At 43.1% G+C, this 22,252-nt stretch overlaps 1 protein-coding gene, 1 long non-coding RNA gene and 1 pseudogene across 3 annotated transcripts in view; 1 reads left to right on the top strand and 2 right to left on the bottom strand.

Moving 5' to 3' along the window:
- The window catches only part of CPT2 (carnitine palmitoyltransferase 2), a 20,491-nt gene extending 14,251 nt beyond the window's left edge, over positions 1-6,240 (bottom strand). The window contains exon 1 of one of the 2 annotated variants that reach the window (XM_019742834.3): positions 5,956-6,240. In XM_019742834.3, coding sequence (XP_019598393.2) covers positions 5,956-6,107 — 152 coding nt within the window. In that variant the 5' untranslated portion in view covers positions 6,108-6,240. Of the gene's footprint in view, positions 1-900; positions 1,030-5,955 lie in introns of those variants that run through there. The other variant, XM_074334738.2, reaches the window with a different exon arrangement.
- Positions 4,450-22,252, top strand: LOC141572105 (uncharacterized). The gene is made up of 4 exons (XR_012497226.2): positions 4,450-4,935; positions 14,994-15,177; positions 15,807-15,927; positions 21,928-22,252. It is a non-coding gene; the product is annotated as an uncharacterized LOC141572105 (long non-coding RNA).
- On the bottom strand, positions 19,181-20,832 carry LOC141572483 (transcription factor A, mitochondrial pseudogene; annotated as a pseudogene).

Raw genomic sequence — 22,252 nt, 5'->3', positions numbered from 1 at the left:
ATAAAGAACAAAGAAAAAAAACAAAACATCTGAAAAACAAGCAAACGACAGTGCAAAGGTCTCTAGGAAAAAGTGAGTCCAGATCCAGTAAAGACGGCAGAGTAAATAAAGGCTGTGCTTAGCTCCTCTCATGACCATATCAAAATTACAACAAAACAAAAGAACAACCTTCATTGAAAATCATCTGAAGTCTAGCTGAACCGAAGCCCTACAACAAAGGACATACAGAAGAAGCCACCTAGAGACCGGTAGGAGGGGCAGAGACACAGAACAGGCTGGTCCCACACCTGCGTGTGACCATTCAAAATCGGGAGGGATATCTCCTAAAGAGCGAGGGGTCCCAGACCCAAACCAGGCTCCCCAGCCCAGGGTCTCAGTGCTGGGGAGAGAAATCCCCATAACTTCTGGCTATGAAAACCAACATAGATTGTGGCTGAGTAAGACGGAGGGCAGCTGCACCCCCAGATGGTCCTTTTAAAGGGCCCACACACAGACTTACTCACTGGTGGACTCCCTCACTCTGAGCTCCAGTGGGAGCCAGGGACATACAGGGAGCAACTAAAGTGTCTGCTCCAGGACATGGGCTGGAGGGGCAGCTTTCCCCTGACGGAGGAACTGGGGGAAGCCATTGTTTCTCTGTTAGGCCCTCCCCTCTCCCAGTGTGCAGACACAGGGTGGCAGCCGCCACCATATCTGAGTCTCCATCAACCTGGCTAAACCATTCATTCACCCTGATTCCCTGAGACCCCACCACACCCAACTTTTGGGTCCACCCAAGCCATTTCCAGTGGCTTTTCCAAATAAACGGCTTGTCTTGGCTCATGCTGCGGACTTTACTAAAATTTCTCAAAGGTTCACAAAAACCCAACAAGCAGCTTTTGGCTTTGGTGTATCCCGTACCTTTGGCTGAGCAGTCCTAAGCTTCGCACTAGTGACAGCCAGCCGTGGTATGCAGCTTGGCCTCTCGAGGCACCTCCAAGCCAGCACAGTTAGCAGCCATCTGTGGATTGCTCTGTGGCTCATGCCAGGTGGCCCTGGGAAGAATACAGGCTGCAGCTGAACTTGGCTTTTGGTAGGGCCCCTTCCAGGAGGCCCTGGGGCTGGCACACCCCATGGCCAGCTTCGGACCCAGCCAGAGCATCATCTGGCTGCCTCTGGGGACGACACACACAAAGGGCTGACTAGGTAGGCACCAGAGCCCTGCTAATGCGAATCCTGCTCCACAGGGTCAGACCTGGCACAACAGCTCCTCCATTATATTTACAGCCAGTCCTCACAACCAATCAGCCCAAGGGTCAATCTCTCCCACTAAAGTGCAAACAGCAACCAAGGCTCAACTACAATAGGAGGGCACACACAACTCACACAAGTAACTCACCTGGTGTACCTGGCTCAGGTGACCAGGAAGACTGCGCCACCAAGCCCCACAGCACACCTACTACATAAGGCCACTCTACTAAGACTGAGAGGCATCGTAGTCCTACCCAATATTAGAAACAAACCCAAAGAGGCAGCCAAAATGGGAAGACAAAGAAACATGTCCCAAATAAAAAAACAGAACAAAGCTCCAGAAAAAGAACTAAACAAAATGGAAACAGGCCATCTACCAGATGCAGAGTTCAAGACACTGGTTATAATGATGCTCAATGATCTCAGAGAGAACTTCAAAGAGATAGGAAACATAAAAATAGGGATAGAAAACATAAAAAAGAACCAGTCAGAAATAAAGAATACAATAACTGAAATGAAGACTAGATTAGAGGGAATCAACAGGTTACAGGAAACAGAGGATCAAATCAGCAATTTAGAAGATAAGGAAGCAGAAAACACCCAATCAGAACAACAAAAAGAAAAAAGAATCCAAAAAAATAAGGATAGTTCAAAGGGCAAAATCTGGGACAACATCATGTGTACCAACATTCACATCATAGGGGTATCAGAAGAAGAGAGACAGCAAAGAATTGAAAACCTATTTGAAGAAATAATGATGGAAAACTTCCCTGACCTGGCAAAGGAAATAAATACACCAGCCCAGGAAGCACAGAGTGGCCCAAATAAGGTGAACCCAAAGAGGCCCACACCAAGACACATCATAATTAAAATGCCAAAGGTTAAAGTCAAAGAGAGAATGTTAAAAGCAGCAAGAGAAAAGTAGTTAGTTACCAACATGGTAAGTCCCATAAGACTGTCAGTCAATTTCTCAACAGAAACTTTGCAGCCAGAAGAGATTGGCATGAAATATTCAAAGTGATGAAAGGCAAGGACCTACAACCAAGATTACTGTACACAACAAAGCTATCACTTAGAATTGAAGGACAGATAAAGAGCTTCCCAGACAAGAAAAAGCTAAAGGAGTTCAATACCAAACCAGAATTAGAAGGAATCTTAGAAGGACTTCTCTAAGACGAAAAAAAAAAAAAAAAAAAAAAAATCAAACATATGAATAATGGCAATAACTACATATCTATCAATAATTATTTTTAATATATGGATTTAATATTCCAATCAAAAGACACGTGGCTGAATGGATAAGTAAACAAGACCCTTACATATGCTGCCTACAAGTGACTCACTTCAGATTGAAAGACACACACAGATTGAAAATAAAGGGATGGAAAAAGAAACTTCATGAAAATGGAAATGAAAAACCAAAGCTGGGGTAGCAATACTTATACCAGACAAAATAAACTTTAAAACAAAGACTATAACAAGAGACAGAGAAGGACCCAGTAATCCCACTTCAGGGTATTTATCCGAAGAAAGCCAAAATGCTACTTGCTCCTTCGAGGGGAGGTGTGCATCCATATGTTCAGTGCTGCATTATTTACAAGGGCCAAGATGTGGAGGTAGCCTAGGTGTCCATCGTTGGAAGAAGGGATAAAGAGGAGAAGGTACACATATATATAACGGAATATTGCTTAGCCATGGAAGGGAATGTGTTCTTGAAATCTGTGGTGGTGGCATGGATGGACCTGGAGGGTATGGTGCTGAGTGGAGTGTCGACAGAGAAAGACAGATGCAACTGATAAGAAAATAAACAAGCAAACAAGACAGAAACAGAGAACATTTTCATGGTTGCTGGACGGGAGGGGAGTTTGCGGGTTGCCGAAAAAAGGGAAGGATTAAGAGTACAAATTGGTTGTTACAAAGTAGTTGTTGGGAGGTAGGGTATAACATAAGGAATACAGTCAATATTTTAATAACTATGTATGGTGTCAGATGGATACGAGATTTGTTGGGGTGACAGATGGGAGGAGGTTGGGGGACAGGGTAAAAAGGGTGAAAGCATTAAGTACAAATTGGTAGTTACAATAGTCACAGGGATGTAAAGCATGGGGAATACAGTCAATAATATGGTAAAAACTATAGTGCTAGGTGGGTACTAAACTAGTCAGGGGGATTACTTCTTAAATTATATAAATGTCTAATCACTATGCTGTATACCTAAAATATAATATTGAATGTCAACTGTAATTGAAAAATTTAAAAAGGGGTAGGGGAACGCGAAGGGGAATAAGAGGTTCAAATTTCCAGGTATAAAACAAGTAAGTCATGGGGATGTCATCTACAGCATAGGGAATATAATCAATAATATTGTGATAGCATGGTACAGTGTCAGATGGTTGTTGGACTTATCATGGTGATCACTTCTTTAGCTATATAAATGTTGAATGATTATTGTGTACACCTGAAACTAATATAATATTGTATGTTAGCTATACTATTTTAATAAAAATCTTTTAAAAAAAAAGTGAATCCAAGCCTACTTGGTCAATAGGTAGCAGTGATATGCTAGGAACAGGAAGAGGGAGGGAGGGAAGAAGGGATATCCAGTTGGACCACCTGATACAAAGGGACTAGTCCTTCCCCTTGCCAACTAATTAGGATAGTTCCCTATTTTTGGCATCTTATCTCACGTTACCCTCACAATGGCTCAATGAAGTATGAGTTAGTTCCATTCCTACCTTACAGGTAAGAACTGTAGCTCAAAGAATTGAACTGAATTGCCTGAAGTTACAGAGTGTAAGATCCAAACTCTGAAACTAAATTCTACCAGACTTCAAAACCAAGGCTTTTCACTAAGTGTGACATCAAAATCAGTGTCAAAGATAACACATTTTACCAGTCTAGGATCTCAGCAATAAAGGGACTCTCATTTTATCTAACTCCCACTTTACAGCTGAGGGAATGGAGGCCTGGGGGGAGGGATAGTCCTTGTTTAATGTTATACATGGGTGATGACTCAGTGCTATTGTCTGTAGCTTCAGATTCCTACAGATTTTTTGCTGTGTGCTGGAGGAAATGATCTTGAATATCCTTCCCAGCTTCCCAATTCTAAAATGGAGAAAATCCCTCTGATCTTAAACCTGGGTGGAACCTAGGCCTGGCAGAAAGTCAAAGGCCATCTGCCTGCTGGGCTTGGCAAGTAAAGGAAGGTTCTGTCATTCTCACCTTTCCCCCACATACAGGCCGCTGGGCTTGGCAAGGGAAGTCAGGTTCTGTCATTCTCACCTTTCCCCCACACACAGGCCATCAAGGAGGAGGCAAGTCCAAGGCTTATCCCACAGGCACAAGATACTTTTTCTTCCTCTCTCCCTTCCTCCTGCCAAATTTAAACAGTGGGCTGGACAATCTCATTTTAATTTGTTTTAGATGTCTGCATTCTAATTTCTCAAGTTATCACTTTGGATAATCTTCCTGAGACAGTGGGGGGTGGGCAGTGATGACAGTGGGTTAAGGGGTTCCTGGATGTGGAGAAAAACAGCAACTTAATAGTTGGGGGTGATGCCTGTGATGGAATCTTGTTCTATTCATAGAGTAGGGAGTGCTGGCCTCCAGCCCCTGGACTGGGAGATCTCTGATGGCAGTTTGGAGAGAAAAGAAGTGAGAAGAAGCTTGGAGACGCATTTAGAATGTCGCACCAGGAAGTAGCTGGTGAGTAGAGAAGGTAGTCTAGTTTTAGGGGGCGAATTTGGGGAAATGTCTAACATTGGAGAAAGGCAATCCGGCAGCTCAGATGAAGGCTGGGAGTTCAAAGGCTGGGATTAAGGAAAATACTGGGTGAAGGAAGGGGAGACGAAGACTTACTGGGACTGTTTTCATAGGGGAAGTAGATTCCAGGTGAAGTGTTTTAGAAGTTGGGGGTAGCCAGCCTATGGGGAGGAGGAATAGACAGAATTTGGGTGGGCTCTGGATCTACTTTGAGGAAGAATTTGGGAGGGTACTGAGGGTGGTATCTAGAATTCTGTGAAGGTGAGCTGAAGTTGCAGGGGTAATGTGGGTAAGGGAGGATATTTTAGGGGGGCTGTTGAAGAAGGTTTGGTAGGGGTGAAAGGTTTCCAGATGAAGCCTAGAGTTAGAATGCTGACGACCTGGGGGAAGGTAAGGTGAACACTTGAGTGTGCTTGGGAGGCTGATGGGGCGCTGAAAGAACTGTGTTGTTGGCATGGGGAGTGGGCTGAGGGTTCTGAGTAACAGATGAAGACGGTGGAGTGTCGGGAGAAGTTGAGGGAGGGTAACTTATGTATCAGGAATTGGCCTGTCCATATTCTGGGCAGGAATGTAGGGGAGTCATGAAAGCACTTCAGGGGACACCCTAATTGGAGAGGTTAGAGTGGTGCTGGAGATACCGTATGCAGGTTGGATATTTTTCAGGAAAAAATGTGAGAGACTCTTAGGGTATCTGGTGGAAATGGAGTTATTGGAGAGTTTAAGGGTTCAAGATGGAGAATCTGAGAGAGCTGTGGGGCGTTCTGGAAGAGAATTTGCGCCCTTCTGAGGTTCCTGTGCCAGGAGATTCTGAAAGTGACAGGACTTCAGACTGGGGGATTTGGCAGCGTCCCAGGTAGGGGTCTGGGGGCAGGAGCGGGCTCAGTAGAAGAGTCGTGACTGGAGTGAGGTTGGGACCGATCCTGGGCTGGCGGTGGGCAACGGGAACCGGCAGGCCGGGCTCACCTGGGCAGGCTGTCCTGGTAGTGCATAGTGGGCACGATGCTGCGCTGCAGGTACTGGCCCGGCCCGGAGCCGGCGCTGAGGGGCCGACGGGGTGCTCCTGGGCCAACGGCAGGGCCCCGGAGCCAGGCGCGCAGCAGCAGGCGGGCCACCATCGTCCCGGGAGGCTGCGGCGGCAGAACGCCGGGAATAGGGAGTTTTAGCGTGTAAACCCAAGCCACGGCCCTCAGGGAGTCCTGACGCCGCGTCAGGAACTCCCTCCCAGTTCGCGTCGCGCCGCAGAGCCATTTCCGGCCCGCCAGCCCCGCCCACGGAAGGGCCGGCCCACAACCCCCCGCGGGCCTTGAGGGTCCAACCCACTTCCCCACCGGCAGGGCCGCCAACTACCGTCTTTGCTGGTCGCCCTTCAGCTCCCGAAGCATCGGGAAACGGAGCTCCGAAGCTGCTCCCTTTTCTTTGGGAGCAAGATAAAAACGAGTTGAAGAAAAAGAAAAGCCACAAAAAGCTTTTGGAATCATATAAGCCTAAATTTGATCCAGGCTCTGTGCCTGGGAGACCATGGGCAAAATTTTAAACCTATACTCCTTATCTGAGAAATAGAGAAATAGGATCGTTCAGCGTACCTCCCACGATCCTGAATATAAAATTAGATAGTAAGTACAGTGCCTGGCGCTGTAGGCAATAAATGGTGGCGATTGTTGTTAGCAATTCGTGATGTTGGCTGAGAAGATATCTGACATGATTAACGCCTCACAACTTCCCTGCGACCTCAACTGAGCCGGTGTTAGAGAAAATGTGTGCTGAAGCCGGAAAAATGGAGTCTCCCATCCAGCCACTTTTGTGCAGAAAGCCCCTTTAGAGCAGGGTCCCTTTTGCTTGAACATCCTTTCTCAGCTTGAACATTTGCAAAGACAGGAAGCTCACCTCTGGCTCTAGCTAGTCTTCCATGCTCAGTGGACCACATGAGGCTGCCTATCACCACCACACATCACCTCCAAGGTTCCTTCCAACTCTGACTCTAAGATTATACAAGTTGAACAAAGATCCATCATCCCTCACCCATCACAAAACAAAACTACCATGCGTCAATCCCTGCTCTCAGCTTCATCTGAGGATTAAGTAGGTGCTGCTACCATTTTGCAGAAGAAAGGGAGGTAGGTATCAAAAAACATAAAATCTTGCTGTCTGGCTTGAGGTACAGAATTCCATTCTGGGAACAGCCTTCCCTTAGCTCCAGCTCTCAATCATGGCCCCCATTTTGTCTGTGTCTGTCCCATAACTGCCTAAGCAGTGCCAGAAGCTGGAGCACACCAGAAAGAGCACTGGACTGGGAGTCAGGAGACCTGAGTTTTGGTCTCAACTCTGTCCTTATCTTGTTAGATAACCCCTGGTTGGACAGGAAGATCACTGGCCAGCTTTGACACCCATTCAAGTGATGACTACAAATCCTTCAGAATTGCACGTGAAACTCAAAAATACTGAACATCTAATCCTCTTCCCTTGATACAGAACAGACAGAACTGACCCAAGTCTAAAACATCAATGCCAATTGCCTGCCCTGTTTAGGGCCAGAGGAAGAATATCAAATCCTTTCTGAAAAATATCATTCCACCAAATCCAGACAGTTTTCAAAGCTTGTAAACCTGAAGCAATCATCAGGAGCTATGCTAAGGGGATCAAAGGACCTGAGAGAAAGTGGAAGAACAATTCTAGAGACAGAGGGCTAAGGAATAGTGTCCATCCAATATAACAGCTAAAAGAGGGGCTCAAAAGCTTTCTGTTAGTACATAGCTGATAGGAACAAACCTAATGGGAAGGCCGGTGTCCAAGTCCTTCTAATTCTGTCCAAGACCCCCACCTGTTTCTCCACTTCCTATCATGTCACCCTAAGTACCCTATGCCATAGTAACACTTGCACTACTCAGCATTCCCAGAATTTGTCCTTAGTCCTTGCCTTTCTTTTTTTTTAAATTGGTCCCTCTGTCTGGAATGTTCTTTCTATTCATCTCTGCCTAGTACATTCTGACATCCTTCAAACCCCATTTCAAAACTTGTAACCTCTATGAAGTCTTCATTAACCTTCACCCTTCCTCCTTCCCACAAGAACAAATTCCTCCCTCTGACTCCACAGCACTTTTCGTATTTCTTTAATGTTATATATGTAAAACATAACTATATTATGATTTATTAAATTATCAGTTCATCTCTCACAATCAACTTTGAGGCCCTCTAATGCAAGGAATCTTGTTTTCCTTTACGTACCCAGATGTCTAGCACAGGGCCTATCACCAATAGGTGCTTTCCTTCTTTTTCCTTGGGATGGCCCCAATGAGTGTGTGTGAGTGTGTGTGCGCGCACACTCTGGGTTAGTAAAAACCTCATGGAATTCAACCGCACAGAAACCTCAGTTTTTTTGTTTTTTTTTTATGATTGTATGAGGAAAGAACAAATGATGATAAAAGGAGCTGATTTCAAGAATTTGGTAGTATTTTTAAAATCACACACAACTTCCGGCTCCATGGTGTGAGATTAGTGCTTCTGAATGGTGACCCAAAGGCAATGCAAAATTCCTCACCAAAGATGATGAGCATCTGCAGATAGCACAATAAAATTATGGCCTTTAGAACAATTTAGGTTTGAAATAAAAGAAGCGGCTGGTCAGTATAAACATTCTTGTTATTCACAGTTAACAGATTATCTGAGAAAGGCTAAAGGGACAGACACCTGGAGAAGTAGGAAGGATGGATACAGACAGCTGTCAGGGTATCTATCTGTCTAATATCATATCACATATCATATCATATCATATTATATATCATATGTGTAAGCCACTGGAATTGGGTTATTCTGTCAATAGCAGTCAAACCAATTCCTAATTGATCACTGTTCCTTGGAGTATGAGGCATTGCCTCACAAACTTTCCATAGGTATAGTCCATGAAACAACAGATGGACAAATGTATGGCCGTAGAGATCAATTTGTAAGCCACTCTTAGTTCTAAACAGGAGCCACAGTAGTCAGAAGGCCAACTTTGAACTTAAGATAATCAGAGAACTTACCCAAATGCAGGTAGAAGCCACACTGAAACCTCATCCCTCTGTGAAGCATGAATGGAGTTATCAGTTAACTCTACAGGGCAGTAGCTTGAGATATAGCAGACTGAGATGGGGTGACCCTTTAAAGATGGGCAAGATTGGAGCAAATTTGAAGGCTGAGAGGAAGGAGCTAGTGGGAATGCAGAGATTAAAGAGAGCTGGAAATTAATTGATATGGAAAGTCCTGGAGGAAATGAGAGGGAATGTAATGGAGGAAGAGGTGTGTCTTTGAAAGAGAGAAGACAGGGATGGGTCAAGGTAACCTCATCACTCATCTCACCATCTGCTCCATATCTGTACTTCTGCTATTGCTGCTTTGCTTCCATTAGCCTATCAGCTCCAAGACCGTGTTGGGAAAAGCTGGGCACCACATCTGGGTACCTCTCAAACTGTCTGAGAATCCTCAGGTTGGGGACTCTAGCTCCCCAGTTTCCATATCTGGGAATATAGAGCTAATGGCAGCAAGGACTGAATTCTGGGTCCCTTCAAGGCCATGCCGATCCACTCCATACACCAACTAAGAGGGATGCCCCCAACCTTCCCAGTGTTCATATAGGGTTCCTATCTTCTGCACCCTGTGGGCAGCAGCAGCAAGAGTACCTGGCATGAAGTCAGATAGACCATGTTCTCCTCTGTACTTGTCATGTGACCTTAAACAAGTCACTTTATTTCTGAGCCTCAGTTTCCTTTGTTAGTAAAATTGGACTAATCCTTACATTGACTCCTCCTCAAGTTTATGTGAAAGGAATTTGCAAACTGCTTCATGCAGGTATGAATTTTTAAGTTATTGCAAGAACCAGGTCTTCCGAGTCCTGTAAAACCTACTTCCTTCATATCTTTTCTATTCCTTAACTGGATTACTATAATAGTCTGTGACCACTTGCCCTGTTTCCAGTCTAGGTCCCCTCCAGTCCTCTCCATCATGCTCAGTATAATCTTCCTAAACCACAAACCTGGCAAAAACAACAATAATAATAAAATGCCGAGGGCTAACATTTACTGTGTGTTTGCTATTTGCCAGGTATTTGGAGTCTTCTTAAAACCTAGACTGCAGAATGAAGATCAAACTCCTTAGCCTCGCACCCCTTCATGATATTTTTCCTAATGTCTTTTCTAACCTACGAATAGTTATTTACCTCTCCCATGGGTGGACCCAAGTCTTTCCTAACATGTTATGTTATTTTGTACTTATGTTTGTTGTTCTAACTTAGTCCCATTCATCCTTTAAACTTGGTCCTAACTTTACATCCCACAGAGATGTCTTCCATGCCCTTGACCAAACAATCTGGCTGAATCCTCACACCCTGTGTCCTGGGCTCCCACATAGAACACTCCATGCCCAGCATTTAGCATATGCTTTGTCATTGCTGGTTCTTTTGTTTGTCCTTCTCACCAAATTCAAAGCCTGGCTCACGGTAGAAGCTCAACAAATATCAGCTGATTGAATGAATCAGAATTAGCTGGAGAGCAGATTTAAGAAGAATAATTGCCCTGGGTGAGCACCAGAATCATCTGGGTTGCTTATTAAAACTGTAAATGCCTGAGCCCCTCCCATGGAAATTCTGATTCAATAGATCTAATGTAGAGAGAGGCTGGGAGTCCACACTTTACAATGCAAATATGTAATTCTAATGCATTAAGATCATTGGTTAAGATCCCTGTGCTATCCCTTTGCTGTTCAAAGTGCAGTGGGTAGGCTGGAATCACCCCAGAGCTTATTAGAAATGCAGACTCTTAGGCACCACCCTAGGGCAACGGAAACAATCTGCATTTTAACAACATCCCCAGATGATTCATAGGTACAGTAGATTTTGAGAAACACTGGTCTCTTCCACGGGACCAGTACCAGCTACCTCACACTAACAAGGAACATTTGCCAGTGACATTTGTCACTTTGTAATTTATAAAACACATTTCAAATAGTGAAAGGAAAGCAACCAAAAATTGAGTGCTACCCTCTGCTGTGTGCTGTACCTATGTTATCTCATTTAATCCTCACAACAATCCTTTGAGATAGGCATGGGTCACAGCAGGTGTTCCCAGAACTCTGAGTTTGACCAATGCAATCTACTGAGGATGGGCTTTCAAATCAGATATATGTAAGACACCCTGCCAAGCCAGAGCAAGCTTGTGACTGTGACTAAATTCACTCGATTTGCAGGTACTTTCCTGAAAGGTCACCATATTGTCATTCACATTTGTTTAGGCCCAGAGGCCCCAAGATGCTTTGGCTCAATTTCAGAGTGCCACTTACAGTCAATCTGTTACCATGTGTTTGAGGACTTGCCAAATGGCGTGCAACCAATGCCCCTCTGTGATGTATCTAATATCAGGTTACCAGAATTTCCATTTACCTCACGTGGCTTCTTTGATTATGCTGAGAGGAGCAGTCCTGAACCGTGATCTATAGATCACCCACACTGTACTTTAGAGACTCCCTGCTAATTTGAAAGTGTGATATGAGATACTAAGAAAGGCTAACTTTACGTGTACAACTTCAAAATAATGCAACTCTCCTGAATTAAAAAAATCCATCCGTTCCCACAATTTCATAGCTGACTATCCAAGTAAATTGTGAACGGTGTTTACATTCTCGCCACACGGTGGCGCCACATTAGCCGGTAAACAAATCCTTGCTGGGTTTGTCAGTATTGTCTGAACCAGGCTGTGGTGTACACGCAGCAGAATATCTTCTATAATTGTGGTGGCTTTTATTTAGTTTTTGTGTTTTAAAATCTCTTTAAATATCTTACAATAATGTCATCCAAATATTCCATTAGCGGTGGTGCTACTAAGAGTGCTGAAACCACTACTGAAAATCAATTACAATGCAAGGCTGGATGTGATAAAACTCCATGACATGCTGTTGTTTAACTAGCAGAGAGCATGCCATAAAATATTAGAGCTAATACTGGGAATATAGAAAGAAAAGTATGCTACAGAAGCTGTAGATTGATGTTGTCCTAGAATACGTTTCCCTAAGAAATATTCCCAAGGAGAAATGAGCACTGAATAATGGGCACTTGGATTCCTGTCCTGAGTGGAAAGGATTTGTTTATTTCGCGTAATCACCCACATGCTGGGGGATCCCTAAAGACAAAGACTACGGTTTAGCTGCTGTTTTGTTTAGCAGTTAGGCCAATGGACTATTGAGTATGACCATCTGGGTTCAAATCCTGCTCCCACCACTTCCCAGTAGTGTGATCTTGGGCAAGTCATTAACTCTGTGATCTTATTTCTTCATCTAAAACAGTCACATAATAGCACCCAGCTCATAGGGTTGTTGTGTGGGAGCTAAATGGAAACAATCCAGTAGGGACTTAGCACAGTGCCTGGGACAGAGTAAGTGCTCATTAAATGGCAGCCATCCTTCTCCTGAGCAGCACCGTTAGCCCAGCTCAGGGCTGTGACGAACCCCCAGGAGAGGAAGAGTTCCAAACACCAAGACAATTCTTTTCCCTTCATCTCTCTTCATATCTGACACATAACTGACCGTGCTTGTCCTGAAAAATCTCTGTTATTCAGTTCTTTGTCAATCTCATTTTGAAATCTGTGGGAAAACTTTTGAGTTTTCCTGAAATCGAAGGAAGGGCTATGCTAGCCCTGTGAATCAAGGCTGGCAGAGTCTTCAGCGACCTGTCCCTCCCCTTTGCTATGTCCACTCCTCCTTCTCAGGGCTTGTCTGACTGCTGTCTCACACCCTTGGTGCCTTCACAAGGACCTGCTGCCTGAGACACAAAACCCTGCGAGCCATTCCCAGAGTTCTCCCTATCCCCCCCATCAAAGTGCAGAGAGCTCACTTCATTAGAGACTCCTCTTCCTCTGGAGGATCTCTTGTTATGTTTGGGGAACAGGATATTGCAGGAACGAGTACAAGGATGGTAAATGCAAGAAGGGGATTATAGGTACACTTCTCCCTCTCTTTGGAGTGGCATTTCGGTGGTAAGATTTGCAAGGGAGCAATTTTGAGAGCTGGAGGAGGGGTTGCTTCTGGGATCACTAAAGTAGCTAGGCAGCCCCAGAAGAAGAAGAGCAAGAGGGTGACTCCTTAGAGCGTCATCTCTGCCGGGGTTCAGAACCTTTTTACCTGTTCCCTATCAACCTCCTGTTCTGAAAGTTTTTAGCTACCAAACTGCATTTTCAAAACAATCTATTAATTCACTTCTCCATTAAACACACACACATACATACACACACACACACACACACACACACACACACACACACACACATGCATGCGCGCAGGCAGCTGGGTATATAAAGGAGGGAGGGGCCTCAGGGAGGATTGTTGGGGTAAAGGTAGGACAGAAGATACAAGCCTTCCCGTGTTTTAGGATTCAGAATTATTGGGTTAGATAATGCTCTGGAAAGGGTCCTAGAGACCTGAACAGTTCCCTTTAACCCAGTCACTAATTTGCTGTGTGACCCTGGGCAAGTCACATCTTTCAGACTCAGTTTGGAAAGTGAGAGGGTATGACAACATGATCTCTGCCTTCCTGGAAGAGGGTTCCCTCCTCCTGCTGCTATTATATTCCCTCTGCCATGCTCAAGGCCCTGAGAGATGCTCAGTCTTTGTCTCTTCCGTAGCTCCTGCAATGTCCAGCACAAAGTAGACTTGGTGCATTATGTGTTCAATAAGTGAATGACAAAAAGAGCTGCCATTTCTGGAGCATCGACCATGTGCCAAGCATGGTACAAGGGACTCTTATGAATTTACATATAATTCTGACAACACCTTGAGGTAGGGATTTTTAACTGCTGATGCAGGAAATTGAGTTGATTATACTTCTTGGTTAATAGCCCCTTATTGTCATTGGTCCATGCAATGCTCTTTCTCGTTTAATTTTCCCCCTTCATCACTAATCTCCACTCCTCTTTATCTCCTCTCCTAGGCATCCATCCTAATGCATTTGAATAGGTCTGTAACAAGCATGCATCTTTGTAATATATGTTCTCTTGTTGTATGTGTACGTTTGTTTTTTAATTTATGTCCATGGATTTGTGATGCATGGGTTCTGCCTCTTATGTTTTTACCCAATACCGTTTTGAAGCCTCATTCATGTTGCCACATGTGTATCTAGCCCACGGCTGTCAGAACTCTGTAACTGTACCCACCACCATGTACTTACCCATTTTTCTGTGGTGAAAACCTTCAGGACCTCTGCTGTCTACTACCACAGACACCACCGTGATGAATATCCTCCTACACGTCCCCTTACATAACTGTAAGACAACTTCTCTGGGATATAATCCAAGAGCAAGATTGTTGGGTTACAGGACACATGCAAAGTAGAGACTATAGGCCCAATTTTAGAGATGAAAAAGCAATGCTTAGGTCACACACACACAAATTGGAGATCTCAAATTCATTTCTAGAATTCCTGCCTCCAGATCCTGGGCTAGTTCCAAGGTGCCTCTCTAAATAACTCAGTATGGTCCGATCAGCTCAACAAGTAGTTTTCATGTTGTGTGAATCTCAATAACGAACTCAGATAATCCGACTGTGTTGTCTAAACATCATGGCGTTTGTTATTTTGGGCATAATCACCATGCTGGCTGCATGGCTTGAGACTGCGGCTTGAGGAACTCTTCCTTCATTGAATTACTGACAATCTCTGACGTGTTACAACAAAAGCAGTTAAAAGCATGTCTCATATGTATCCTCTTACTTCTCATAACAACCCTGTGAGGTAGGAACACTCATCATTTCCATTTTACAGAGAAGGAAACCGAGGTCCCCTGTCACTTAGCCATAAAGTGACAGGGCTGAGATCCAAACCCAGATCTTTGAGCCCAAGTCTAGTGTACTTTCCACCACCCCGGAGCTGGTAGCCGAAGAAAACAAGCCTGCCCCCCACAGCTGGGCACTTGGATGAGACCACAAAAGCTCAGAACTTTGAACCAGTTGTTTGCAAATCCTATCTGCAAATGTTTGGCATTGGGCAGGGCCAGCTCCAGCCAGGAGAGACCCCAGCTGGCACACAGAAGGGAGAGGGACATAGCACCAGGAAGAGCTTCTCCCAGGACCAATGGCACAGCTGCTGAGTTCCACATTGTGTCGGCTGGTGGAAGTGACGTGTAATGATGTGGGGACAACTTGTCTGCCCTCTCCTGGCCCTCTCCCCAGACGGTAAGAAACGTTTGTGATGGCGAAAGGGAAACAAACTCCCTCTGCTTTTGAAGGCTTTTCTGACAAACACTTCTAGTTTATTTTATTCCATTTCATTCAGTTTGCAAAGCTGTGCACTTTGAAAAACGTAGTTCCACTAGACAAAGATTTACCAGCTATCTACTTCGGGCCAGGCAGGGTGCTCAGCATCGGGGTGGTAGGTGAGTAAGTTCACGAGCCACGAGATGCTGAGCGAAGAAGTTAACCCCTCTGAGCCAATGGCGATACGATAGTACCTGCCTCACAGGCTGGTTGTGGGGCGAGCACATGTTCAGCACAGAGTAAACACACAACCAGCAGTATTTGGTGCTATTATTCGACATGATAAATGAGGGAAAAGGTAAATATGAAATATTAGGGAGTGCTGGAGAGGGAGCAGTGAATGGCCTGTGGAGAGAACAGCGGAGGTTACAGCAGACTCTACTGAATAGAGAGATGATATTTAGCCGGGCTGAGATGATATAGAGCTGTGGGATAAGGGCACTGGGTAAGAGACACAAGGCAGCAGAAAGAAGAGCATGTGTGAAATCATGGTGCTCCCACCCTCCGTGACGTGCCTTTACCGCCTGTTTCTTTCCTCCCCTCTGAAGCTCATGTGAATCTCTCAGGACACTGCCAACCAGTGGTTGTGCTCATCTGCTTCAGGCCTGTCTTCCTCCTAGACTCTGAGCTCCGGAGGCCTGGAACTACGTGGTACAGGTAGTACACTAGGTCAGTCCTCATTAGACGTTTGTCGAGTGAATGAAAAGGACAGAGGCGTAAAAATGCATGGACTACACGAGTAGTGGCGAAGAGCTCTCTGCACAGCTGGCATGTCAAGCAAATGCTGGGAATGACAGGGATCAAAGCTGGGAGTTAGCAATGGTTGGGCTGTGAAGGGTCCTGTGTGGTGGGCTGCAGATTTCTCTGGATGCCTCAGACTAGGGTGGTAGGAGTAAGAGAGATAAAATGCAGGAAGTAGAAAGGATTGGTCACTACATGAATTAATGATAATGAAGGGTTAGGGAGGAAGAAGTCAGGGATGGCACACTGCTGCATCCTGAACTGGCTTCCTGCTTTTGGGTAATTTGCTATGTCTGCCAAGAGGTGACAAATATTCAAATGGGGCCCCAACATACTGCTGTGGTTGATTGGCTCCCATCTTGGCTGCTTGGCATGTATTAGTCAGCATTCTCCAGAGAAACAGAACCAACTGGGTGTGTGTGTGTGTGTGTGTGTGTGTGTGTGTGTGTGTAGAGAGAAAGAGAGACAGAGACAGAAAGAGACAGAGACAGAGACAGAGAGACAGAGACAGATTTATTTTAAGGAATTGGCTCATGTGATTATGAAGGTACAAGTCCAAACTCTGCAACATAGGCCAGCAGGCTGGAGATCCAGGCGAGAGTCGCAATTCCAGTCCAAAAGCTGTCTGCTGGTAGAATTCCTTCTTGCCCATAGGAGATCAATCTTTGTTCTATTCAGGTGTTCAACTTGTTAAATTAAGCCTACTCACATTATGGAGGTCAATCTGCTTTAGTCAAAGTCCACCAATTTAAATATTAATCTCATCCAAAAACACTCTCACAGAAACATCCAGAATAATGTTTGACCAAATATCTGGACATTGTGGCCCAGCCAAGTTGATGCATTAAATTAACCATCACATTACTATAAGAATTCAGCCACATTCCTGACATGGGCAGTCCATCTGCTGCAGAGCTTCTCTCTCTCTCTCTCTCTCTCTCTCTCTCTCTCTCTCTCTCTCTCTCATTTTCATACTCCAGAAGGGTCACTTAGGGGAAAATTTCAGGGGACAATTTTCAGCCTTGTTTTGCCCACATAAGCTATGCCAACCCATTTATTGTTTTCCTCTTATTGCAGTGGCCAGAACATACCTGTAAAAAAAGCAATTTCTGTTGTCCTATCTTTAAGCTCACTGATCCTTTTTTCTGCCTGTTCAAATCTGCCTTTGGAGCACTGTAGGAAATTTTTCAATTATTGTACTGTTTTGCACCAGAATTTCTTTTTTATTTCTTTTTAGTTTCTCTCTTTTTTTATTGATATTCCCATTTCTCACATAATTTTCTTGACTTTCTCTACATCTTCCTTTAGTTCTTTGAGCATCTTTAAGACAGTTGTTCTAAAGCCTTTGTCTAGTATATCCGCCATTAGGTCTTTTTCAGGGACAATTTCTGTTGGTTAATTTTTTTCCTTTCAATGAGCCACACTTTTCTGTTTCTTGTATGCCTTGTCATTTTTTGTTGTTGTTGAACACTGGACCTTTGAATCTAATGTGGCAACTCTGGAAATCAGATTCATTTCCTTCCTCAGGGTTTGCTGTTTTTTCATTATTGTTTTTGCTTAACTTTTTTTTTTTTTAATTGCTGTAGTCTGTGTTTGCACTGAAAATCAGCCTGAGGTATAAATTAAAGGTCTTCTCAGGTCTTTTTTGAGCCTTTCCCTGGGCACATGCAGTCACATTCTAATTTTCTCCATATATGCAGGGTTGTAATTTTTTTTCACACTAGATGGATCTTTTTTACTATACTGCAACATAATTTGAAATAAAATTATTTTCCTTGTGAACACTGTGGGGCAACAGTTTGTTTAGTTTCTTTAGTGAGTTGACCTCTTTCTTCTTAAGACAATGGTGATAAAGACTCTAAAACAAGAACCTCTGAAATAGTTTGTAAAAAAAAAAAAAAAACTATCCCAACATAGTAATACATTGGAACACTTGTCACAGTCCACGATACCATAGACTATGGGTTGGCAAACTTTTTCTGTAAAGGGTCAGGTAGTAAATATTTTACGCTTTGCAGACTACATAGTCTCTGTAGCTACTACTCAACTCTGTCATTTGTTGGCCCCAAAGCAGCCATAAATAGTAAATAAATGAATGAGTATGGAATCTTTCAATAAGACTTTATTTATGGACACTGAACTTTATATTAATTTTCATGTGTCTTGAAATATTCTTTAAAAAAAAAAAACATTTAAAATTGTAAACAGAATTCTTAGCTCACAGGTCATGAAAAGCTGGCAGTGGCCTGGATTTGGCCCACAGCCCAGAGCTAGCTGTCCCCTCTAAAAGCTAGGCTTTTAGATACTATATAAAATGTTTTAAAATTACAGTTTCCAAGTCTAGAGACTTTGAAGACTTTTGTTTTTTAGATTTTTCACTTTAAAACTTACCAGACAAGTCCTCTACTTTCTGGATAAATATACTCACATGAAAGAAAAAATAATTCGTAATACAAATCCCTATTAAAAAGGGAAGAAACAAATGTTTCACCTTAAAACATATAATTAGGAAACATAAAATTTTTCTTCTATGCAATATAAAACACTATGTGTAGATTTGGTACATAATTTCTAGTTTTTACTTTATGAAAACAGACAATGAAGAAAAGGTTTATAAATATTTCCATCCCTTGCGTACAAGTTGCAAATGAAATCAGCAATCCCTTGCATATACAATCATCAACTCTGACTATAATGTGAATTATACTCAGGAATTGGAATTTACCTACAAGAGTTTTGTGTGCTCATTAAAAATGCACAATTATATTATAGAACACTATGGTTCTATAATTTGGGACACTTTTGAATAGGAAAGTCCTGCCTCCATAATATAAAGAAACAAGAATACTCTTTCCACAGTCATGAAGTATAAAAAAACTTGATAGTCTGATTTATCTTTATCAAGGTAAAATGATTACTGCTACATTTCATGGATTATTTTGATCCTCAGTAGTTCTCAAACACAAAATAAGTTTTTAATGAACTTTTATCTGGTTGGGTTATCTAAAGCAGGATACTAATACAAAAATATATTGAACTGGCAGAAGTCCATAGGCTAAAGAAAAAAGGTATTAAGTACAAAGTGTTAACCGACTTTATCTTTTCTAATTTTACAACAGCTTCAGGTATTGAGACCTAGTTGGTTTCTTGCATCTATCCTTTATGAACATAACTCAATCTTCTACATAACACTCCTCAGTGCTTTTTACTGGGGCTTCATTTTGTGATGGAGAAGATCGTTTCATCCAACTTCAACCATTTGTTTTTCTCAAGATTTCATTTAATTGTAATAACAAATTTTATCATCTTCAGCAAGTTAAATATATATGCTAACTTTTGAGAACTGGAGAGATTTTTTCCAGTTTTCCTTCATAGTCTTCACCTTTAACTGTGATGTATCATCCTTGGCTCCCTGGAAGCCTGCAGATATAAAAATGTTAAAAGCTGAGCAAGGTTTTATCAGTTTTCCAAGCATTGTTAACTCTCTTTTTTATTATTGCTTTTGTTTTTAAACATTTTTGCATGATTTCTTTTTCCAAAGATATCATCTAACTTGGAGTTAGCTGTTCTTGAATTGTTTCTCTCTTCTTTGTATGCCTGCCAGTCTGCCTTGTAAGCATCTTCATATATTTTTTTCTCTGAATCAGGAAGTTCCCTCCATAGTTCAATGATTTTTAAAATTAGTTCTGAATTTTTCACACCTGGGTCCTGAGCTTTAAATATGGCTAGTTGTTCTATAGGAAATAGAACATATGAAGTCATAGGCTTCTTTGGATAACTATTCAAGGTGATGAAAACATGCAAAACTGAAGGAAGGGTGCAGTTGACTCCCACAGCTTGCACAGAGATCCACTCTGGACTTTCCTAGGGCACTCGGCACACCTCACATGCTCCAAAGAAGCTCCATTCCACCCACCAATAAGTCAGTAACCTGACCTCAATCTCATATAGCCCCTGGCACAATAGAACAACCCAACAATGACAACTGGACCTGTTCCAAAATATAGTAGACTCTTGAATAACAGGAGTCAGAGCACCAACCCTTACACGCTGTACAGTCAAAAATCCACGTATAACTTTTGACTCCCCCAAAACTTTACAGTTGTCCTCAGTATCCACGGGGGATTGGTTCGAGGACCTCCCATGGGTACCAAAATCTGCAGATGCTCAAAGTCCCTTATATAAAATGGATATAGAACAATGCATAGAGTAGGCCATCCATATTTGTGGATTCCCAAATGCATATTGAAAATAGTTTTTGATCCGTGGTTTGTTGAATCTGCAGATATAAAACCCGGGGATACAGAAGGCTGACTATGTAATTATTTTTAAAAAGCCACATGTAAGTGGAACCATGCAGTTCAAACTCATGTTATTCAAGGGTCAACTGTAGTTACATTAGACAGATTCTGCCTGTGCAATTGTTTAGGTGAGGAGACAGATTCCTGGTGCTCCCTACTGCATCAGCTTCCCAGAACCCCCTCATGTATTTAGCCTTAAAGGATTGTTTGGTTCACTAGATAGGCTGAGAGGAGAGAGCATTCTAGGAGATAGGAAAAGCTTGTGCAGACTCAGACAGAAAGGGTATGAGAGTGCTGGGGAAATGACAAGAATTTCTGTGTGGATGGGCCAAAAGGAAGAGGGACTAAGGGAGAGAGAGAGATGGAGAACAGTCTCTGGCCTTTGTGACAAATACATTCTCAGGGCAGAATTCTTGCTGATGTACAAATTCAAAATCCTATTCAAAACATAGAATATGCAGGGATCAACCAAAGGTCCTGCATTTGAAGTGTTGAGTAAATTTCATTTGTTCAGCTTGTCTAAACACAGATATAAAAAGACCTAAACAGATCTTGAAAAGGATGTTTGAATTTTAAAAAAAAGGCGGGGTGGGGGGGTTGGGGGGGGACAGAGGCAAAAGAACCTTTTGCTATTTTCAGGGAAATTGTCTTCTCCATGCTTTGGAAATGGTGACTGCCACCTTGCATAGGTCACAGAAGTGGAGGGTCCTGTGGTCCCAAAGTCTCACAGGCACAATAGCCTCTTAGGAGGCTCTTTTGAGGCTATTTCCTGCAGGCCTGCTGTCTTTCTCATCTCTGCTGCTTCCAGACTTTCTCCTCAGTAACCAACCAACAGCCAACAGCTTGTTTATCCACAATCTAAACAACTAAGAGAATCAAGGAAACTGTTGTGGGGGGACCGCAGTATGAGAGGAGTTTGCATTCAATTTTATGAGCAATAAATAATAGGACAACAAGCTCCTGTTGGGCATTTTGTTCAACAATAGCTACTACGGTGGCTGTAACCCCATAGCCGACACATGCATCTTCTGCCCATTTTGTATGGTACTAAAAGCTTTCCACAACAATATTTGTGAAATTATAACATGCCATCTGCATCCATAAGAAGCATTAAGGTCTGTTCAGTGAGGTGCCTATTCAAGCACATTCAGAACCTCTGATTGACTCAACCAGAAAGTTCAATTATTGAATATATTGTCATACATGATCTGGCCATTGTCTATTTATATATTCAGTCTCTCCTTACACACACATCCCTGATTTTTATATTCATTTTCAGACTATTTGAGACTTTTATTAAATAGGACGCAGCTAGAGGCAAAACTGGGTTAGGAAGTGAAGAGGTGAGTTCAGTACAGTGATGAGCAGAGAGCAGACACTTAGTAAGTCCATGGTTCTATTATGGGGCCTGGAAGATAGTCTAGGACTTCAGACTACTATAGCTCATCCTCAGCTCCCTTCAATTCATTCCATTCATTCAACAAACAGTTCTATTTGCTATTGTTGTGTTAAAGTTGTCTTCTGTTTCCTCTATTAGTTTTTCCCCCAATAATTCTCATCTCTTCTGATGTTTCATCTTGGTCTACCTGCTACCACTTACTGAATTCTCTTAAATGGATTGTAACAGGCTGACGGATGGCCACCCCCAAAACAGATATGTCCACATCCTGCTCCCTGGGATCTGTAAATGTAACCTTGTAAGAGTGAGTCAGAGGGCGACCACACAGACACAGAAAAGAAAGCCATGTGGATAGAACACCCCCAAAGACTGGAGAGATGTGGCCACACACCAAGGAATGCCAAAGAGTGCTGGGATCCCCAGAAGCTCAGAGAGGGACATGAAATGGATTCTCCCCAGAGCCTCTGGAGGGAGCGAGGCCCTGCGGACACCTTGGTTTTGTGCTTTTAGCCTCCAGAACGATGAAAGAATAAACTTCTGTTGTTTTAAGCCA

The sequence above is a fragment of the Rhinolophus sinicus genome, chromosome 14 (assembly GCF_057876585.1).
Source record: "Rhinolophus sinicus isolate RSI-liver-muscle chromosome 14, RSI-T2T, whole genome shotgun sequence".
Taxonomy (NCBI): domain Eukaryota; kingdom Metazoa; phylum Chordata; class Mammalia; order Chiroptera; family Rhinolophidae; genus Rhinolophus; species Rhinolophus sinicus.
This window is presented reverse-complemented; position numbering and strand designations above follow the sequence as displayed.